The following is an 18,868-nucleotide window of genomic DNA, read 5'->3' as shown; positions in this document are numbered from 1 at the left end:
ACATGGACTCCAAGATCCCTCTGCACATCCATACTACCAACAATCTTTCCATTGACCAAGTACTCTGCCTTCCTGTTAATCTTCCCAAAGTGCATCACCTCACATTTAGCTGCTTTGAATTCCATTTGCCAACTCTCAGCCCAATTCTGCAGTTTATCCAAGTCCCCCTGCAACCTGTAACATTCTTCCAAACTGTCCACTACTCCACCAACTTTAGTGTCATCTGCAAATTTACTAATCCATGCACCTATGCCTGCGTCTATGTCAGTTATAAAAATGACAAACAGCAGTGGTCCCAAACCAGATCCTTGTGGCACACCCACTAGTAACTGGACTCCAGGCTGAATATTTTCCATTAACCACCACTCGCTGCCTTCTTTCAGAAAGCCAGTTTCTAATCCAAACTGCTAAATCACCCTCAATTCCATGCCTCTACATTTTCTCCAACAGCCTACCATGTGGAACCTTATCAAAGGCTTTACTGAAGTCCATGTATACCACGTCTACTGCCCTACTCTCATCTACATGCTTAGTCAGTTGGGAAGTGTTTTGGTGGAAGTAATTGTTAGATTTGGGTTAGATGTAGAAAAGAGCAAATCTAAAGCAGGAATAGAAATTTTCAGTTGGGGAATGTTGAGTTTACTTCAAATAAAGACTTGATCTTGCTGAAGTGGATAGCAATAGCAACTTGAAAGTAGGCCAGGTCTAGATGAGAAAATTAAAGAAGAGAGAGTGAATGTTCAGAGCAAGTATGTTCACTTAAAATAAAAAGTGGGACTGACAAATCCAGAGTCTGCTGCATGACCAGGTATTTAAAGGAGAGGATTAAGAATAAAAGGCTTACGATAGATGCTGAAGGTTCAATACTCCAGAAACTGTCGGGGTGAAATTAAATACAACGTTATGAAAGCAAACAGAGGGCAAGCAAAATTATTGGCAAGTAAAATGATGGAAGTCTCAAAGGTTTTTTTAATAAACACATAAAGAGCAAGACGATAACTGAAGAAAGAGATGCTTATTGGGGACCAGAACAGTAGTGTGTGTGTGTGTATGTGTGGAGGCTGATATGCATGGGTATGGTTGTTGATGAATACTTTGTAGGACAATACGCAGTAAGGCCAGATACAGTGTGTCTAAGGGTGTTGAGGGAAACAGCAAAAAAAAAGAAGGATTGGCCTGATTCCAATTCTTTCTGACTACAAGCGTGGAGTCAGAGGATTGACGATGATGATATTGTAGCATTGTTTTGAAAGGGATTGACCAAGTAAATACAGACCAATCAGCTTCACCTCAGTCATGGGAAAATTACTAGGAGAAAGTTCTGAAATTCATTTAGAAAAACACATACTGTCAAGGATAGTCAACGCAGATTTGCTAAAGAACTAAGATGATTGTTTTTTTTGAGGAGGTAACTAGGAGGGTTGCTGCAGATAATGCATTTCATGCAGTCTTTTGGATTTTAGCAAGATTTTTGTTAAAAAGTCCCAAATGGCAGTTTGGTTGCAAAAGTAAAATCCCATGGGATCTAAGGCAAGTGGCAAGTTGGAGTCAAAATTGACTCAGGCAGCAAAGGGTGGTTGATGGGTGTTTCTTTGACAGTGAGACTGTGTCCAGTAGAGTTCCTTACAATTTTGAACTGAATTCTTTGCTTTTTGTGGTACACATCAAAAACATCAGTGACTTGGGTTGAACATAGGGGGCATCTGGATGTAAGTTTGCTCACTGAGCTGTTAGGTTCATTTTCAGATGTTTCATCACCATACTAGGTAACATCATCAGTGAGACTCCAGTGAAGCATTGGTGGTATGACCCGCTTTTTACTTCTGTGTTTAGGTTTCCTTGGATTGGTGACATTATATCCTGTGGTAATGTCATTTTCTGGGGTGATGTAATTTCCTCTTCTTTTTCTTAAGGGGTGGTTGTTGATAGAGTTCCGGTTGGAATGCCATGCTTCTAGGAATTCTCCTGCGTGTCTCTGTTTGGCTTGTCCTAGGATGGATGTATTGTCCCAGTCGAAGTGGTGTCCTTCCTCATCTGTGTGTAAAGATACTAGTGAGAGAGGGTCATGTCTTCTTGGTAGCTAGTTGATGTTCATGTATCCTGATAGCTAGTTTTCTGCCTGTTTATCCAACATAGTGTTTGTTACAGTTCTTACACGATAATGACATTGGTTTTGCTTGTTGCCATTATAGGGTCTTTCAAGTTCATTTGCTGTTGTTTTAGTGTGTTGGTAAGTTTGTGGGCTACCATGATGCCAAGAGATCTGAGTAGTCTGGCAGTCATTTCCGAGATGTCTGATGTAGGGGAGAGTGGCTAGGGTTTCTGGATGTGTTTGTCTGCTTGTTTGGGTTTGTTGCTGAGAAATCGTCGGACTGTGTTCATTGGCTGCTCGTTCTTCTTGAATACACTGTATAGGTGATTTTCCTCTGGTCTTTGTAGTTCTTCTGTGCTGCAGTGTGTGGTGGCTTGTTGAAATATGTTCTAATGCAGTTTCGTTTGTGGATATTGGGATGATTGCTTCTGTAGTTCAGTATTTAGTCCATATGTGTTGTTTCCTGTAGATACTGGTTTGAAATTTCCCATTGGCTGTTCATTTTATTGTGACATTTCGGAATGGTAGTTTGTTGTTTCCCTCCTCTTTAGTGAATTTTATCCCGGTAAGAGTATTGTTGATGGTCTTGAACTTGATTAACTTGAAAGACCCTGTACAGATAACAAGCAAAGCTAATGTCATTTTCAAAATACCTTGCAAAAACTGTAACAAACACTACATTGGACAAACAGGCAGAAAACTAGCCACCAGGATACACAAACATCAACTAGCCACAAAAAAAAATGACCCAGTCTCACTAGTATCTTAACATACAGATGAGGAAGGATACCACTTCGATGGGACAACACATCCATCCTAGGACAAGCCAAATAGACACGCATAAGAATTCCTAGAAGCATGGCATTCCAACCGGAACTCTATCAACAATTACATTTACTTGGACCCCATTTACCAACCTCTGAGAAAAAGAACAGGAAATGGCATCAGCACAGGACGTGACATCACCAACCCAAGGAAACCTAAACACAGAAATAAAAAGCAGCCATACCACCAGTGCTTCACCAGAGGCTCACTGATGATGTTACCTAATATGGTGACGAAACATCTGAAACAAGCCTTCCAGCTCAGGAAACAAACTTACATCCAGAACCTCAACCTGACCCATAAATCTCCTCAAAACTCACTATAAGGACATGTTTAAAATGTTTAACCAAAAAAAGAACCATGTTTTGATAGTGAAAAGGAAAGCTGTAGATGCATATTGAGGAAAGATTGGATAGACTCAGGCATATTTTGGATCAAAGAGGAGAGACCTAATTAAATTGCATAAAATTATGAAGAGGCTAGTTAGATGGATAGGAAAGCTTTATGCTCTTTGCTTAAAGCATCCACAATTCTGGGACATTGAAGTAGGAGTGGTAACTGCCTAAAAATAAGGTTGAGGCTAAAGTTCTCAACATCTACAAAGTGCTCAGACATGCACTTGAAGTGTTGTAACTTATGAGACAATGGATGAGAGCACAGAATTGATTGATTTAAGCTGGGTTTGATCATTTCTTGTCAGTCAGTACAAACACAGTTGGCTTATTGGTGGTTCCTGTGTCACACATTTCTATGATTTCAACACAAATGCTGTGAGTCTTTTGCTTGTGGGCATTTTTGCTGAGTTTATTTCTCATCTTGTCTGATGCCTACATACATATTGCATAACAGCTTTTTCATTCTCACTTTCTCCTCTTTCTCTCTGTTTCTCTTTTGTCCACAGGTCACCGTTCTTTCTAGAGGAGTCATTCAGTAGTAATCATGAACAACAAGCTAACCAATTGTCTCACACCTTTATATGACCCAAAAGCATTTTGAATCCCAGCTACTGGCCTAGCAGAAGTCCATACCATTGGCACAGATGATGTATGGCACTCGGCAGTTTCATCGTCTATATATTTCAAACTCGCAGTGCATTTATCAACTGAGCCCAGAGGAAGCAGTGTTATCTCATTGTAAGGTTGTTAATTTGTTACACTCCTGTTTAACTCCATTCACAAATCCTTGGCTGAGAGGGAGAAAAGGTCCAAGCTAGAAGGTTCTGTCATTCTTCTTTGCAAAGAGCACAATTGTCTCCATCATGTAGTTTCATGTTTGTAAGTGACAATATAGCCAAATGATCATGAGTGTGTAATCACATTGCAGCATTGGTGAACATCGGTAAATAGCCTAGTCGTTTCTATTTTGAATCCTGTAGCCTGCTGAATGTCAGTGCTTACAGAGCAGCAAAGTCTTCGTATTACCTGCTCCCCTTCTTAAGGGAAAGTCAGTCCTTGTTCTAGCTGATAATTCATAGCCTGTCCTAAGCATGCTGCTTGTAAGATTCCATCAGGATAACCATTTCTAAAAAAGTTATTTATGATTTGGAAGGCTGTTTGAACTGGATGCCTGAAGGAAGTGTAGAAATGTGTGTTGTGTGGACAGCTGGAGTTATGACAGTAACGGGAGGAAAACCTTTTAATGTTCAAAGCATCTGTCAGCAACTGTAATGGGTTAATAATAGACCTTACGGCAAGCAGGTGCAGATTCAGACATCTTGAGAAATTTGTTAAACAAGGAGTGCAGTTCTAGTATTTGGAATGTGGCAGTTTGGAAAGAGGAAATCAGTCATTCATTACTGCGAGGTTACAGTAAGGTAACTCAGCAAAGGACAGTATCCCACAATATTCTGCAGTGCAACCAGCATATTCATATTTAATCTGCAAATTAGAGGAGACATTGAGGTGTGTAGGGAAGGAAAGGACATCTGAATACTAAATGATTATTAGAAAGTCTTATGAATTCGTTTTACAGTTGGAATTGCTCATTATTGTTCAGAGTTAACCTATATTACAACATTGCATACTTTAAACATATTCAAAGGCTGTGAACAGCTTTGTAATGTCCTAACCTGTGAAAAGCATTATGAGTGCAAGGATTTCCTTTCTTCCATCCATGTAACCCACGTAAGAATCCCTGCGCTGTGGAAACAGGCCATCTGGGCCAACGAATCCACATTGACCCTGCAAAGAGTATTCCACACAGACCCATTCCCTCACCCTATTACTCCACATTTGCCCTGATTAATGCACCTAGCCTACATATCCCTCAACACTTTGGGCAATTTAGCATGGCCAATTCACCTAATCTGCACATCCTTGGAATATGGGAGGAAACTCAGAGGAAACCCATGCAGACACGGGGAGAATGTGCAAACTCCACACAGACAGTCACCTGAGACTGGAATTGAACCCGGGTCCATGGCGCTGTGAGGCAGCAGTGCTAACCACTGAGACACCATGCCATCCCTAACCACTAAGACACCATGCCACCCCTAACCACATGGACACCATGCCACCCCTAATCACTGAGACACCGTGCCATCCCTAACCACATGGACAACGTGCCGTCCAGAACTACTGAGACACCATGCCACCCCTAACCACTGAGCCACCATGGCCTCCCTAACCACTGAGACACCGTGCCGTCCCTAACCACTGAGACACGGTGCCGTCCCTAACCACTGAGACACCGTGCCGTCCCTAGCCACTGAGACACCGTGCCATCCCTAACCACTGAGACACCGTGCCCTCCCTAACCACTGAGACACCATGCCGTCCCTAACCACATGGACACCGTGCCATCCCTAACCACTGAGACATCGTGCCATCCCTAACCACTGAGACACCGTGCCCTCCCTAACCACTGAGACACCGTGCCCTCCCTAACCACTGAGACACGGTGCCGTCCCTAACCACTGAGACACCGTGCCGTCCCTAGCCACTGAGACACCGTGCCATCCCTAACCACTGAGACACCGTGCCATCCTTAACCACTGAGACACCATGCCACCCCTAACCACATGGACACCATGCCATGTCCCTAACCACTGAGCGACTGTGCTATCCCTAACCACTGAGACACCATGCTGTCCCTAACCACTGAGACACCGTGCAGTCCCTAACCACTGAGACACCATGCTATCCCTAACCACTGAGACACCGTGCCATCCCTAACCACTGAGACACCGTGCCCTCCTGCACCACTGAGACACCATGCTGTCCCTAACCACTGAGCGACTGTGCTATCCCTAACCACTGAGACACCATGCTGTCCCTAACCACTGAGACACCGTGCCCTCCCTAACCACTGAGACATCATGCTGTCCCTAACCACTGAGACACCATGCCGTCCCTAGCCACTGAGACACCGTGCCATCCCTAACCACTGAGACACCGTGCCTTCCCTAACCACTGAGACACCGTGCCCTCCCTAACCACTGAGACACCGTGCCCTCCCTAACCACTGAGACACCATGCTGTCCCTAACCACTGAGACACCGTGCCCTCCCTAACCACTGAGACATCATGCTGTCCCTAACCACTGAGACACCGTGCCGTCCCTAGCCACTGAGACACCATGCCGTCCCTAAACTCTGAGACACCATGCTGTCCCTAACCACTAGACACCGTGCCCTCCTGCACCACTGAGATACCGTGCCCTCCCTCACCACTGAGACACCATGCTGTCCCTAACCACTGAGACACCGTGCCCTCCCTAACCACTGAGACACCGTGCCCTCCCTAACCACTGAGACACCGTGCTGGAATATTACCAGAGGCAAGGGATGTAGTGATTGCAATGGGGTCAGCCAGGTGGATCTCATGGATTGAGTTCCCTGATTGGAGTAGTTAATCTGGATAAAAACAGGAGTGTCAGAGGTTCTGCTCACTCTAAGAGCTGGCTCTGAGGGAGTTGTAGTCAGTGTTAAGAACTCTCCACATGTAAATAAAGAGTGACTTGGTGACAGGATACCAGTTTTTGTGAAGTTATTTCAAGAGACAGAGAGGTCAGAGCAGGAACAAAGTGGAGGTGTAAAATGACATGTGACTTGAAGCGCAGCGTAATGCTTGTAGAGTTGGTTGAAGTGCTTTGCAAAGTGGATAGCCAGTCTGCATTTTCTCTCCACAATGTAGAGGTGATTACATTGTGAGCAGTAAATGCAGTCGACTAAATTGAAAGAAATACAAGTAAATACTGAGTTGGACATGAGTGCCCAGGTGAGGATGAGTGCCAATGGGAGTATAATCAGATTCCAAGGGTGGATGTAAGAGAGTTATTGAGTCAAGTGCTCGTTCCTGTTTTTAATGTAGCATTGTTTTCACAGAAGTTCCAGGAAATGATCTGGTTCCTGACTCAGCATTGCCCTTGCATTTTTCTCGTAATCTTGTAATCAGAATTGTAGAAAATGTTATCCTGCCACATCAATTACATTCTCAGAATTTGAAAGAAATGAAATGTAAAACAAAATCTTTAATCACAATAAATAGCTACTTTTTGGGAGTAGAATAATGGAATAATCACCCTAACAGTGATGGCGGTATCCCAAGTCTCTCATTGTCAAACCTTGTCTGGCATTCGCTGATCGATCGAGTGAAATGAATTAGTTAAAAGAAAACCAAGTATCGCATGTTGAAGTGAGAGTTTGGCTGAAATTTGGGCCATGATATTAATGAGCAGCTGGGGGGGGGGGGTGGTGTATTGAGCAGAGGACAAGGCTTTTGATTTTGTGTTTAAAATATGGTCTCAGATGGTGTCTGGGGTGAGTTACGTTGTGTGCGATCACGTATTTCTCAGCTCATTGATGAAAGTGGAACGTTGAGCAAGTGGGTTGAAAGTTCTTGCCACTGATGAGACCTTCTCTGATTGAATATCTTGGTGCCATATTAAAAAGCAAGTTGGACACCATCTTTCATGCTGCAAGACAGGAACTTCACTGGAGCTTGCAACTAATGGAGGAGGAAATGTACAAGATCTCTGAGACTGAGGGCTGCCTGAAACTAGGCACCTGCTGGGTCACGTAGAATCACATAGCACAGAAATAAATTTTTCAGTCCAATTCATCCGTGGTGACCAGACATTTCAACCTGATCTAGTTCTATTTGGCAGCATTTGGCCCATATTCCTCTAAACTCTTCCTGTTCATATACGTATCCAGATGCCTTTTAAACGTTGTAATGGTAGCAGCCTCTACTATTTCCTCTTGCAGCTCATTTCATACAAATAGCATCTTCTGTGTGAAAAGGTGCCCCTCAAGTCCTTCTTAAATCTTCCCTGTCTCACCTTAAACCTATGTTCTCTAATTCTGGACTCCCCTATCCTAGGAAAAGATTAGCTATTCACTCAATATATTCCCCTCATGATTTTATAAACCTCACCACACAGTCTCCGACAGGGAAACCAAGAGGCAGCGAGAAAGGCAGGGGAACATCAGGCAGCTGTTTTAGAGGCCCTCTGTAGGCTGGAACTGGAGATGGAGGAATCCATCCATTTTCTCACTGCCATCTGACTCTGAGAACCAACCTTGGCTGGTTCCATGGAAAAGGTGGTAGCTTCCAGCTCCAGCTCTGCAATCAGATGCTGCCTGATTTGCACTCAGATCCATGTTCCATTGCTGTAACTATAGGTGCTAAGCATGAGTAGCAAGGGAAGGGGGTGCTGAGGCTCAACCTCACATCAAGTACCTCCTTTCCTCAAGGATCCAGGTTGGAGCCAGCAGGCCAATACCCTGGCAGCTTCCTCTCTGAACTTTGTAGAGCTGCTGTGCCCCCCTCCTCCTCTCCGCCAGTGACCCTGTAGCCTCCAGAAACCCAGGCCAAGGAAGGGGCACTTGCACCCTCTAGGCCCCTCAGCCCTCAGAGACCTGTCAAAATCCCCAGACCACACCTGTCAGCAGGCTCCTTCCACCCTGGTTGGGGATGTTGGGTTTGCACCAGGAGGAAGAGGGAAAGAAGCATTGAAGGGCCATCTGTGGTCTGAGTGTTCAATCACATAATCTGCACAGTTGTAACTGATATTCATTTGCACTGTTCCAACGTCTGTAGTGGTCTTATTCTCCCAGTAGGACACGAGAAGGTTCCCCAAAGTGGAAGATACAGAATGTATTTAACGAACTGCAGGATATTCTGCATATCAATCAAGCAAATTGGAACCTTACCCGTAATCACAGCAAAGTGATGAAAGATTACCTCGTTCATCACACACCCACAAGTTAAGGATTGTAGTCAGGGTGTGACAGATAAATGTGATGATAAAGTCCAGGGGAGGAACCAAGACCTGGGATGGCCAGTTGATGAACTCTGTTAGCGCACCTTATGGGAGTGATGGTGGAATCTGTCATGTATCTACAGGCTCTAGGAGGGAGAAGTCTGCCCATGTCTGTGGCGCTCAAAACCATGCTACAACATGGAAGGCTGTGAGATGGACAAAGTCTAAATCACATGTCAATTTACCATAGAGGTGAGCTGAATAGAGGGCTCAGTTCACAGCTCATTGTACTGGCAGCACTGTCAGTGAGGTTACTCAATCATTGAAGGGTACAGTAAAGGGTTGTTGCATTCTACACCACTGCAGGGATAGTGAAGGTGTATGTCACATAACGAACAAACACAGGACGTGGAAGCACTGCAGGGTTTGAATCCTGCCATGACAGATGGTGGAATTTGAAGTCAATTAAAAAAAACAGTCTAGAATTAGGAATCTAATGATGACCGTGAATCCATTGTCGATTGTTAGAAACACCCATTTGATTCACTATACACTTTAGGGAAGTAAATGGCTATCTTTACCTAGTCTAGCCTACACATGACTCCAGCCCCACAGCCATGTGGTTGACTCTTAACTGCTCCCTGGGCAATTAGGGATGGGCAACAAATGTTGGTCTAGCCAGTGATGCCCACATCCTGTGAATTAGTAAAAATAAACTCTATCGTATTCACTAGCAAATGGACTTCCTGACCTGACGTCTGTGTCTTCAATGCAAGGTCCATTTTAATGCAAACACCCAGGAGTATGAGGTAGAGGGAGTACGCGCTGTATCACAGCTGTGTTAGTACTAACATTGGTCCAGGGCAAGGTTTGTGTACATGCTTCAGTTTTCACAGGGGTGAGGACATCAAAAGCATATTTAAAATTAAAAGTCAACATTTTATTGCATAGCTGAATCAAATAGACAATCCTTGAGGAATGTAGCACACAGCACGCAGAGGGCTGACAGTCGATTGTACAATTGAAATATTAGCAAGAACACAAGTATCAGTGCAGCTCTCTCATCCTGGAAGAGGGTGACTATCAGGTTCCCTCTGGCTGCAGGCCCTTTGGTATGAGTTTTTTTAAATCAATCTGTTCGAATATGTTATGACACATTCTCTGCGTAGATGGGAAATGAACTCGTACCTTCTTTCCCAGAGGTAGAGACACCACCAATATACCACAAGACCCTTTGGGGATGTGATAAAAGGTATCTATTTCTTTCTTCAAATGATTCAGCCCTTTCACTTCCATGGCAAGTGGAACTTGAAACTAGATCGTCTAGGAGTTGAATTGAAAACAAATGAATAACATTTGTCATCACTGGACTCCTGGTAACTTGAGTAACTCTTAAGGTAGACTTGTATTCTAGCCCTAAAACTGTGACCTCCAAAAAGACCTCCCCCAGTTTTGGATGTTGCTTTGTTAATATGGAAAGTTTATTGTGTGGTTGATTTTTGGTTCAATATGGTGAACTTGAGAATTTTCATTTGCTGCAGTGACTTGCAGGCTGTATCTGTGATCCATGGTATCTTCTGCCCACTCTCCACTTCTTGTCCTGTATAATGGTCCCAGTTTCCCTTCTCCTACCCTCGTTTCAGTTGAGCCTATCAATGTTACCATCACAGTTCCCATTTTAGGCCTGGAGTCCATGACTGTTGAGGTGTCAATGCCTTTGTTGACTCTACTCTCCCAATCAATCTCACCCTCCCAGGTTGAACCCAAAGTGACAATGATTTTAAACACCCTCACATTTTAAGACTGTCCAGACCTCTGCCTTATCCCACCAGATCCCGCCCTTCTACATTGACTTGACCTTATGACTAACAATTCCCTTGGGTAGTGAGTACAATCAGGCTATTCCCAGACTTGAGCTGCCCATAGCTCCAGCAACAACATAGACAAACCCTAAAATAAACCCAGATTATATATGACTCATTCTCAGGACGAGCAGCAGTCCTTGCCCTCTGCAGAGTTTGCAGGATAGCTCTAATTGACAGCTGCCCATTCCCTGGACTGAACATGCAAGAAGAAGGACTTTTGCCCGAAATGTCGATTTTTCTGCTTCTTGGATTATGCCTGACCTGCTATGCTTTTCCAGCACCACTCTAATCTAGTGCAAGAAGAATCAATTGACCGACCAGCAAGGCCCAGATTGATTTTGATTGTCTACCAGGATTTACCATGGAGCAATCCCATGACTGAAATATAGCCAATTTCAGAATATGCATTGGGCCAACCCCTGATCTAGAAATGGCCTAGCCCCTGGACTAACTGTGGCAGTATTCCCTGACTGACTGCTTTACTTTCTACACAAAAGTGACCCTCTCAGCCACAAGCTGCCTGTCTTATCTTCTGCTTCAAAGTACTATTTGAAGCACAACTTGCCTGCCTGATCCTGTCCACCTGGTGTGTTGCTGTTCTTGAGTTGGGTGAAGTGATGGTCCAGGGATATATCCTACCCTGGACTGCATGGAGTTAATTCTCTTGTGTTATTCATGAGATGCAAATGCATGAATATAGGATACAACTCACCTCATGGCAAAAAATTCATCTCATTATCTAAGCAAGATGTTGCCAGGGTTGGAGGATTTGAGCTATAGGGAGAGGTTGAACAGGCTGGAGCTGTTTTCCCTCGAGGATCGGAGGCTGAGGGGTTACCCTCCCTTCAGTTACCATGTTTCCTAAACTCTGAGAACCCCAATCTGCAGCTGCTAAAATCAAATGGATTCCAGAATCTGAGGAATGGAACTTTATTTAAACATTATAACAGGGAGCCAACTTTCCACAGTGAGTTAGTGGTTGCTCCCAATTTTACTGCAGCTAAACTGGGAGTCAGATATTTTCCATTAGTTTGGGATCATCTTTCATCCTTTCATCAATTTAACCCAATCTCCCCTGAGCCACTGAGGCAGGCAGTAACAATTCTCATTTAATGCTTTGATAATGACTGTTTCTGGGCTATTAGGGTAACCCTCCATATTGTATTCTATCCTCCCACCCCCCGCCCCCAAAAAAAGCTTCCACCTTTTGTAGCATTTTCATTGAAGTGCCATTCTCTATAGTGTTTCTATAGTGTTGTTAAATTTTACTCGGTTATATAATAGCCTGATTCGATTGAATGCAAATATGGAAGTGGTACTTTGGAGAGGGAAAGAATGCCGGGTGCAACCACTGTTGGATAATTGATTTTCTGTGTCACTGGCTCTGCTGTGACACAAACATGTTTAGAAGAATTTAGAAGAATTGTTACTTAATGAAAAGGAACAGATTGAGGTGTTGATGCTTGCATTTAATTTAGTATGTTACGAACAACAGCTACGTGTGTCAACCAATACTTATTTCAGGTAATAAAATTCAAGCTGATGGTGGAGGAAGTGAGTGCTGTGAGGTGAGAAATAGATCGATCTTTGCATCTCAGGACATCCTATTGACTTGCACATTTTAAAATCTCTGGAGTTTTATTCACCAGGTACTGCTTTAGGTGTAACTTATTGTTCTATTGTCTGCATTCAACAATTCACTGTTCATTACTTTGGAATGTGCTTCATATCATTGTAGTGTTGTACAGACAGAGTCCATTGCATTAAGTACCTGCACAATGATCTCTGTTCCATGAATTGTGACTGTAATAGCAGGAATAAATATGATGGAGACATCTTCTCAACAGTATTGTAACTTCATGAACTAGGTTGATTACAATGCTCTTATATAGACAATAATGATATTTTAATAGCAGGAATTGTAGCATGTGGAGACAGTGTAATAGGATCCAACAATGACTTACAGAACTTTTTGATGTGGGAAAGTCCTTCATGGAAAAGAAATCAGACAAAATCGGCTAAATGGTTAGGTTTTAAGGAAGATTGTAAAGGAAAGCAGTGGAAATATTTTTGGAGAGAATTCAGAAACCAGGACTTATACAGTAAAGGAATGGATACCAGTTGTAAGAAACACAGGAATGTGGATGCACAAGTATCCAGATGTGAGGAATGCAGATTTTTTGAATGGTTTTAGAACTGGAGACGTTTTGAGAGGGGTGTGCTTTGAGTGGATTTGAACACACAGTTGAGAATTTTAAACATTAAAGTGTTAGCAAATCAGGAGCCAATGCAGGTAAGCACGTGGGTGATACGTATTGATATTTAGTGTGAGTTAGGTTACAGGTAGCAGAATTTTGAATGGTATTTGCTGAAAGGAGATGAAGATAAGGATGTAACTGAGCAAATCCATGTAAGGAAATCTTCCTGTGAACAAAAATTACTAGAAATACAGCAGATCTTGCAGCATCTAAAGCATGTAATGTTTCAAATGTTTGACCTTTCACTAATTCTGATAAAACTTGCTTTTGAAGAAGAGGCTATAGTTTCACTGTGACTATTGAATTTCAAGCAAATTGCCACTGATCTTAATGCCACTTGACTTCTCAACTAATTTGATTGCAGTCCATTGACCATTGACAGGTGAATTTCTGGAGAAATCAAACTGCATGTTAAAATGGGTAATTATTCATTTTTAATTGCATTTTGATTGAGTGATTTGCTTTTAAAATAAGGAAGTACTCAAAGTTGAAATAAGTTCCCTCATAGAAATCTCCTCTTCCCTTACAACAGCCCAGCACACTTCCGCAAGGCACCATCAATATGAATCTCTCCACTGATGTCACTGATGGTGAGAGCAAGACAGCTCAGAAGAACTCACTTTGTATTGTCACGCCCGAGAAGCACCATTTCATTCGTGCAGAAAACAAAGAGACCATAAATGGGTGAGTGAATGCTGTTTCTGACATTATAAATCACTTGTCTCCTGGGGTCGTGACTGACCTCTGCATCTTCTTGAACCTGTTGGTATGCTGGTTTCCTTCATACACTGATGACACTTGATTAGTCAAGTACCAGATTGGTCATCTTTGAATTAAATAGATCTGAATTAATGATAGAAATCATACGGTTCCTAACAGCCCTTTGTCCCATTCAGTCTGTACTGCCAAAAATACACAAAATCAGTACTAGACACTTTTGTCCCCGCACAGAGTTCATAGCCTTGAATGTTATTAAATTTCAAGTGTTCATCCAAATATTTTTTAAAGGTTGTGAGGTTAGCTGTGCCCCCCACCATCCCACTGTATTCCAGACTCCCATCATCCTCTGGGTGAGAAGACTTTCCTCAAGTCTCCTCTAAACCCCTAGTCTTTCACCTTAAAATTAGGGTCCCTACCCCACACCGGTTATTGATCCTTCAACAAAGGGGAAAAACAGCTTTCTACGCAACCTGTCCATGCCTCTGGTTGCCTCACATTAGAAATAGGAGCAGGAGTAGACCATCTGGCCTGGCAAGCCTTCTCTGCCATTCAGTAAGATCATGGCTGATCTGTTTTGTGGATTTAGCTCCACTTACCTGCCCACTGTCCATAACCCTTACTTCCTTTATTGTTCAAAAATCTATCTACCTTTGCCTTAAAAACATTCAGCGAGGTACCCTCAGTTGCTTCACCGGGCAGGGAATTTCACAGATTTGGGTGAAGAAGCTCCTCCTCAATTCAGTCCTAAATCTGCTCCCCCTTATTTTCAGGCTATATCCTCGCATTATAGTTTTACCTGCCGGTGGATTCAGTCTCCCTGCTTCTGGCTTATCAATTCCTTTCATAATTTTATATGCTTCAATGAGATCCCACTTCAATCTTCTAAATTCCAATGAGTATAGTCCCAACCTACTCAATCTCTCATTATAAGCCAATCCTCTCAATTCTGGAATCATCCTAGCGAACCTCCTCTGCCAGTATTTCCTTTCTCAAGTAAAGAGACCAAAATTGTACAGAGTACTCCATGTGTGGCCTCACCCTGTACAGCTGCAGCATAACCTTCCTATTTTTAAACTCCATTCCTCCTACAATGAAGGACAATATTTCATTTGCCATCATAATTACTTGCTGCACTTGCAATATATCTCGGTAAGGTTCCCACTCAACCTTTTCTGCTTCAAAAAAAACCCCGAGCTTATCCAGCCTCTTTTTGTACCTAAGATGTTTCGTTCCTGGCAGTATCCTGGTGAGTCTCCTCTGCACCTTCTCCAGTGCAATCACATCCTTCCTATAGTGCGGTGACCAGAATTGAACACAGTATCCCAGCTGCGGCCTAACCAAAGTTCTCTACAGTTCCAGCATAATGTCCAACTCTTATAATCTATGCTTTGACTGATAAAGGCAAGTACTCCATATACCTGAAGTGCCTTATTAACCTGCTGCACCACCTTTGTAAACAAGCATCCCAATATCCCTCTGTTCCTCTCAGCTTCCTAGTGTCCTGTTGTTCATTGAGTACTCCTTTGTCTTGTTACTTCTCCCAAAGTTTATCACCTTGCACTTAGCGGAGTTATCTGTCAATAGTCTTACCAATAGCTGTGGTAAAATAAATACAGATTTGTGTTTACATAGTGCCTTATCATATCTCTCAGAAGCATATAAACACATTTCACATTTAATTAAAAAGTTTGAAAGGTAGCAAGTGTTCTGTTTTCTGTTGTTTTATCCTTGATGTGAAGGTTTAAATCCCTACTGCCTCTGAGACTTTTAAATGCGTAATGTTATACAATTCAACTGTAAGAATAGAGGACAAGAGAGTCCATGGTTTAGTTCACCACAGATGTCAAAACAATGAGTGATCCCATCCAGTGGGAGCCGACAGTCCACCCTCATTGCAACCAATTGCACTTTCAATTATTCTATCGTTTTTCTTTGTTTGCCTGACTCTCTGATCATTCCAGGTCTTGACCAATGTTCATGTGAAGAGCAGTTGCCCAAAAACAGCATTTGCTTGCCTTCTGGTGTCAGCTGTGGCTCAGTTATCTCTGAATCACAAGATTCTAAGTTCAAACTCCAATTTCAGGGCTTCAGCACAAGAAAATCAAAGATGGCACTGCAGTGTATTATATTGAGAGAGTTCTACAGTGTTGGAGGTACCATTTTATGGATGAGCTGTTAAACCAAGGCCTCGTCTGATGGCTCAGGTGGAAGTAAGAAAAATTTCATGGCACTATTTTGAAGATGAGCAAGGAATTATTCCCAAGTCCTGCATAAATGCACATCCACTAATCAACATCACAACTAGTTGGCATCCTTCCGCGTGCAACAGTTGACCAAAAAGCAGCCTCTGACAATTGAGAGATCAGAGAAGATCTTCTGCTTATCTTTTAATGACTGAAAAGCTGATTCAACTAAGACAATGCCTGCCACAAATGTGCAGGAAGTTGTCCCATGCCGGAGGAAGATCTTGATGATACTGATTTTTTTTTATTCATTCACAGGATGAGGGCATCTCTGGCTAGGCCAGCATTTGTTGCCTATTCTTTATTGTCCAGAGGGTAATTAAGAGTCACCCACATTGTTGTGGGTCTAGAGTAACATGTAGGCCAGACCAGGTAAGGATGGCAGTTTCCTTCCCTAAAGGACCAGATGGGTTTTTCTGACAATTGACAATAGATTCATGGTTGTTGTTAGACTCTTAATTTCAGATTATTCGTTTGAAGTGCTGCCATTAGCTTTGGAACTTCTGAAATCTCATGTTATTGTGGTGGTCATGATTACCTGCCCAGAGCTGATGCTGTAATTTGCATTGTTTGCCAGCAAGGGTCTTCCGCTTGATTATTGAGGGCTTTCATGTTTCATGCCAGCATCATTGATGCAGAGCTTTGGAAATCTCATTAACGTCTTGGCATTGGCTGCCAAAGCACATTGTATATCCTTTGAAATGGAACCACCTTCCGTCCTGTGTACAGTGAGGACTCTTTCCTTGGGTTTAACCCAAAGACTGCTTCACTGATGATTGTGGTCTTTCGAAATGATGCTGACAATGTGTTGTGGAAATTGCAAAAAGCAGATTTTTCTGGTCATTATCAGATTACTGCTTGGGGGAGTACATTGAATGCAAATCAGTCGCTGGGTTTCCTTCATAACACTGAAGAAAAGTGCTTCATTGGTTGTACCTAAATGGTAATGAAAAGTGCTACATAAATGTATGTCTTTTATTAGTCTGTTCCCTTACCCTGTAGTCATGGTTTGTCTAGCAGTAGCTGTAATTAACTTCCTCTTTTTCTGCTTATTATCTCATGCATCTCTTTGTTTATTTTCTTTATGGGATGTCTGTGTCACTAGCAAGGCCAGCGTTTGTTGCCTGTCTTTGCTTGCATGAGTGACGAGTTCCTTTTTCTTACTCTGCTGTAGTAATCTGGTGTAGGTACACCCACAGTGCTGCTGAGGGGGGTAATTCAGGATTAAAGCCCAGTGACATTGAAGGAACAGTGATTTCGGTCCAATTAAGGATTGTGTATGATTTGGAGGGTAAACTGCATGTGCAGGTGTTCCAAGTGGCTGCTATTCTTGTTCTAGATGGTGGAGGTCATGGACTTTGAAATACATTGAAAGAGCATTGATAAGTTGCCCACTGGTCGGAGGTGGTCATTACCAAATCTTTGTGAATGTTACTTGGCCATTTTCAGCCTAAGCCTGAATGCTGTCCAGAAGGACATATACTCTTCAGTATCTGAGGAGTCGCAAATGGTCCTGAAATCACTGCAATCATCAACAAACAGTCCTATTGCTCGCCTTGTGATGGAGATAAATTAATTGACATGGCGGCTGAAGATACTTGGACCTATTACATCTGCTGAGGAATTCATGGAGCTGAGACAATTGGCCTCCAACAAATATAACCATTTGTGCTGGGTAGGACTCCAACTGGCAGAGAGACTTCCTGAATGCCTCAGACATTCAAATACTGCTTTGATGTCAAAAGCAATCACTTTCTCCTCAATGTTTTTAGCTCTTTTGGCCAAGTTCCCTTAGCAGAAACCAAATTGGTGGGCAGGTTATTGCTGTCAAGTGCGGTTTGGTAGCTTTTTAAATTTTATCCTCCATCACTTCATTGATGATTAACAGTAGACTGATGGGGACAAAGCACAAAATATTTATAATTTTTGCAAGGGTGCCTTTTGAGCACAACTTTATCGTGCTCAGTAACTTCTGTGTTGGGTAATGCAGGTATGTAGTAACATTACCTCTGTATCTGAGTTGGCATATAGGGTATTTGGACTTGCACAGAAACAAAAATAGAAGAATTCACCAATATTCTTGAATTTTCATCCCATTAAACTTAAAGTCACAACACACGGGGAAAGCATTAATTTCCTAAGTACAGCAGTATTGAATCAGCACAAGACATGCTTAAGTTAGCAAAAGATCTTTCTGTAATAACAGACACATAAAGCCATCACCATATTATCCATGGACCAGTGAGATCAGAGCTAATGCTTTTCCATTGCAGATTCACAGCATATTTGGCAGAGTTGGGGGTGTCAGGTCAGGGGTTTAAGAGGTTTAGGCATTTTTAAGGTAAGCATGATGCTTTTTAAATCATTTATCAGGAGTTAAACCATGTATTTTATAGGTTAAAGTTTTCTGATTGACTATTTTATTTAATTTCATTGGATCCCTCAGGTCATTGATTAAAATTGAGACTTTTTAAGGGTTCCAGTCCAAGAGGAATTCAGATAATTTACAATGAGGATTCCACTGGGTCCCTCTGTTCACCTGCTTCTGGCGTGTGGCATGTAAAGTTGCTCAGGTGATCATGATTTTGGCATGAAAATCCAACCACCAGTCTTGAACATGGATAGCATGTAAACTCACCCATAATAAAAGATTTGGTGAAG

General features: G+C 42.6%; 1 protein-coding gene across 8 annotated transcripts in view; it reads left to right on the top strand.

Moving 5' to 3' along the window:
• The window catches only part of LOC122560748 (myosin phosphatase Rho-interacting protein-like), a 194,725-nt gene that overhangs the window by 77,393 nt on the left and 98,464 nt on the right, over positions 1-18,868 (top strand). For all 8 annotated transcript variants that reach the window (XM_043711767.1, XM_043711765.1, XM_043711772.1 and 5 more), the window contains one exon: positions 13,777-13,928. In XM_043711767.1, the coding sequence (XP_043567702.1) occupies positions 13,777-13,928 (152 nt within the window). The remainder of the gene's footprint in view (positions 1-13,776; positions 13,929-18,868) is intronic.

The sequence above is a fragment of the Chiloscyllium plagiosum genome, chromosome 21 (genome assembly GCF_004010195.1).
Source record: "Chiloscyllium plagiosum isolate BGI_BamShark_2017 chromosome 21, ASM401019v2, whole genome shotgun sequence".
NCBI lineage: Eukaryota > Metazoa > Chordata > Chondrichthyes > Orectolobiformes > Hemiscylliidae > Chiloscyllium > Chiloscyllium plagiosum.
Note: the sequence above shows the minus strand (reverse complement) of the source record. Positions and strands in the feature narration are given on the sequence as shown.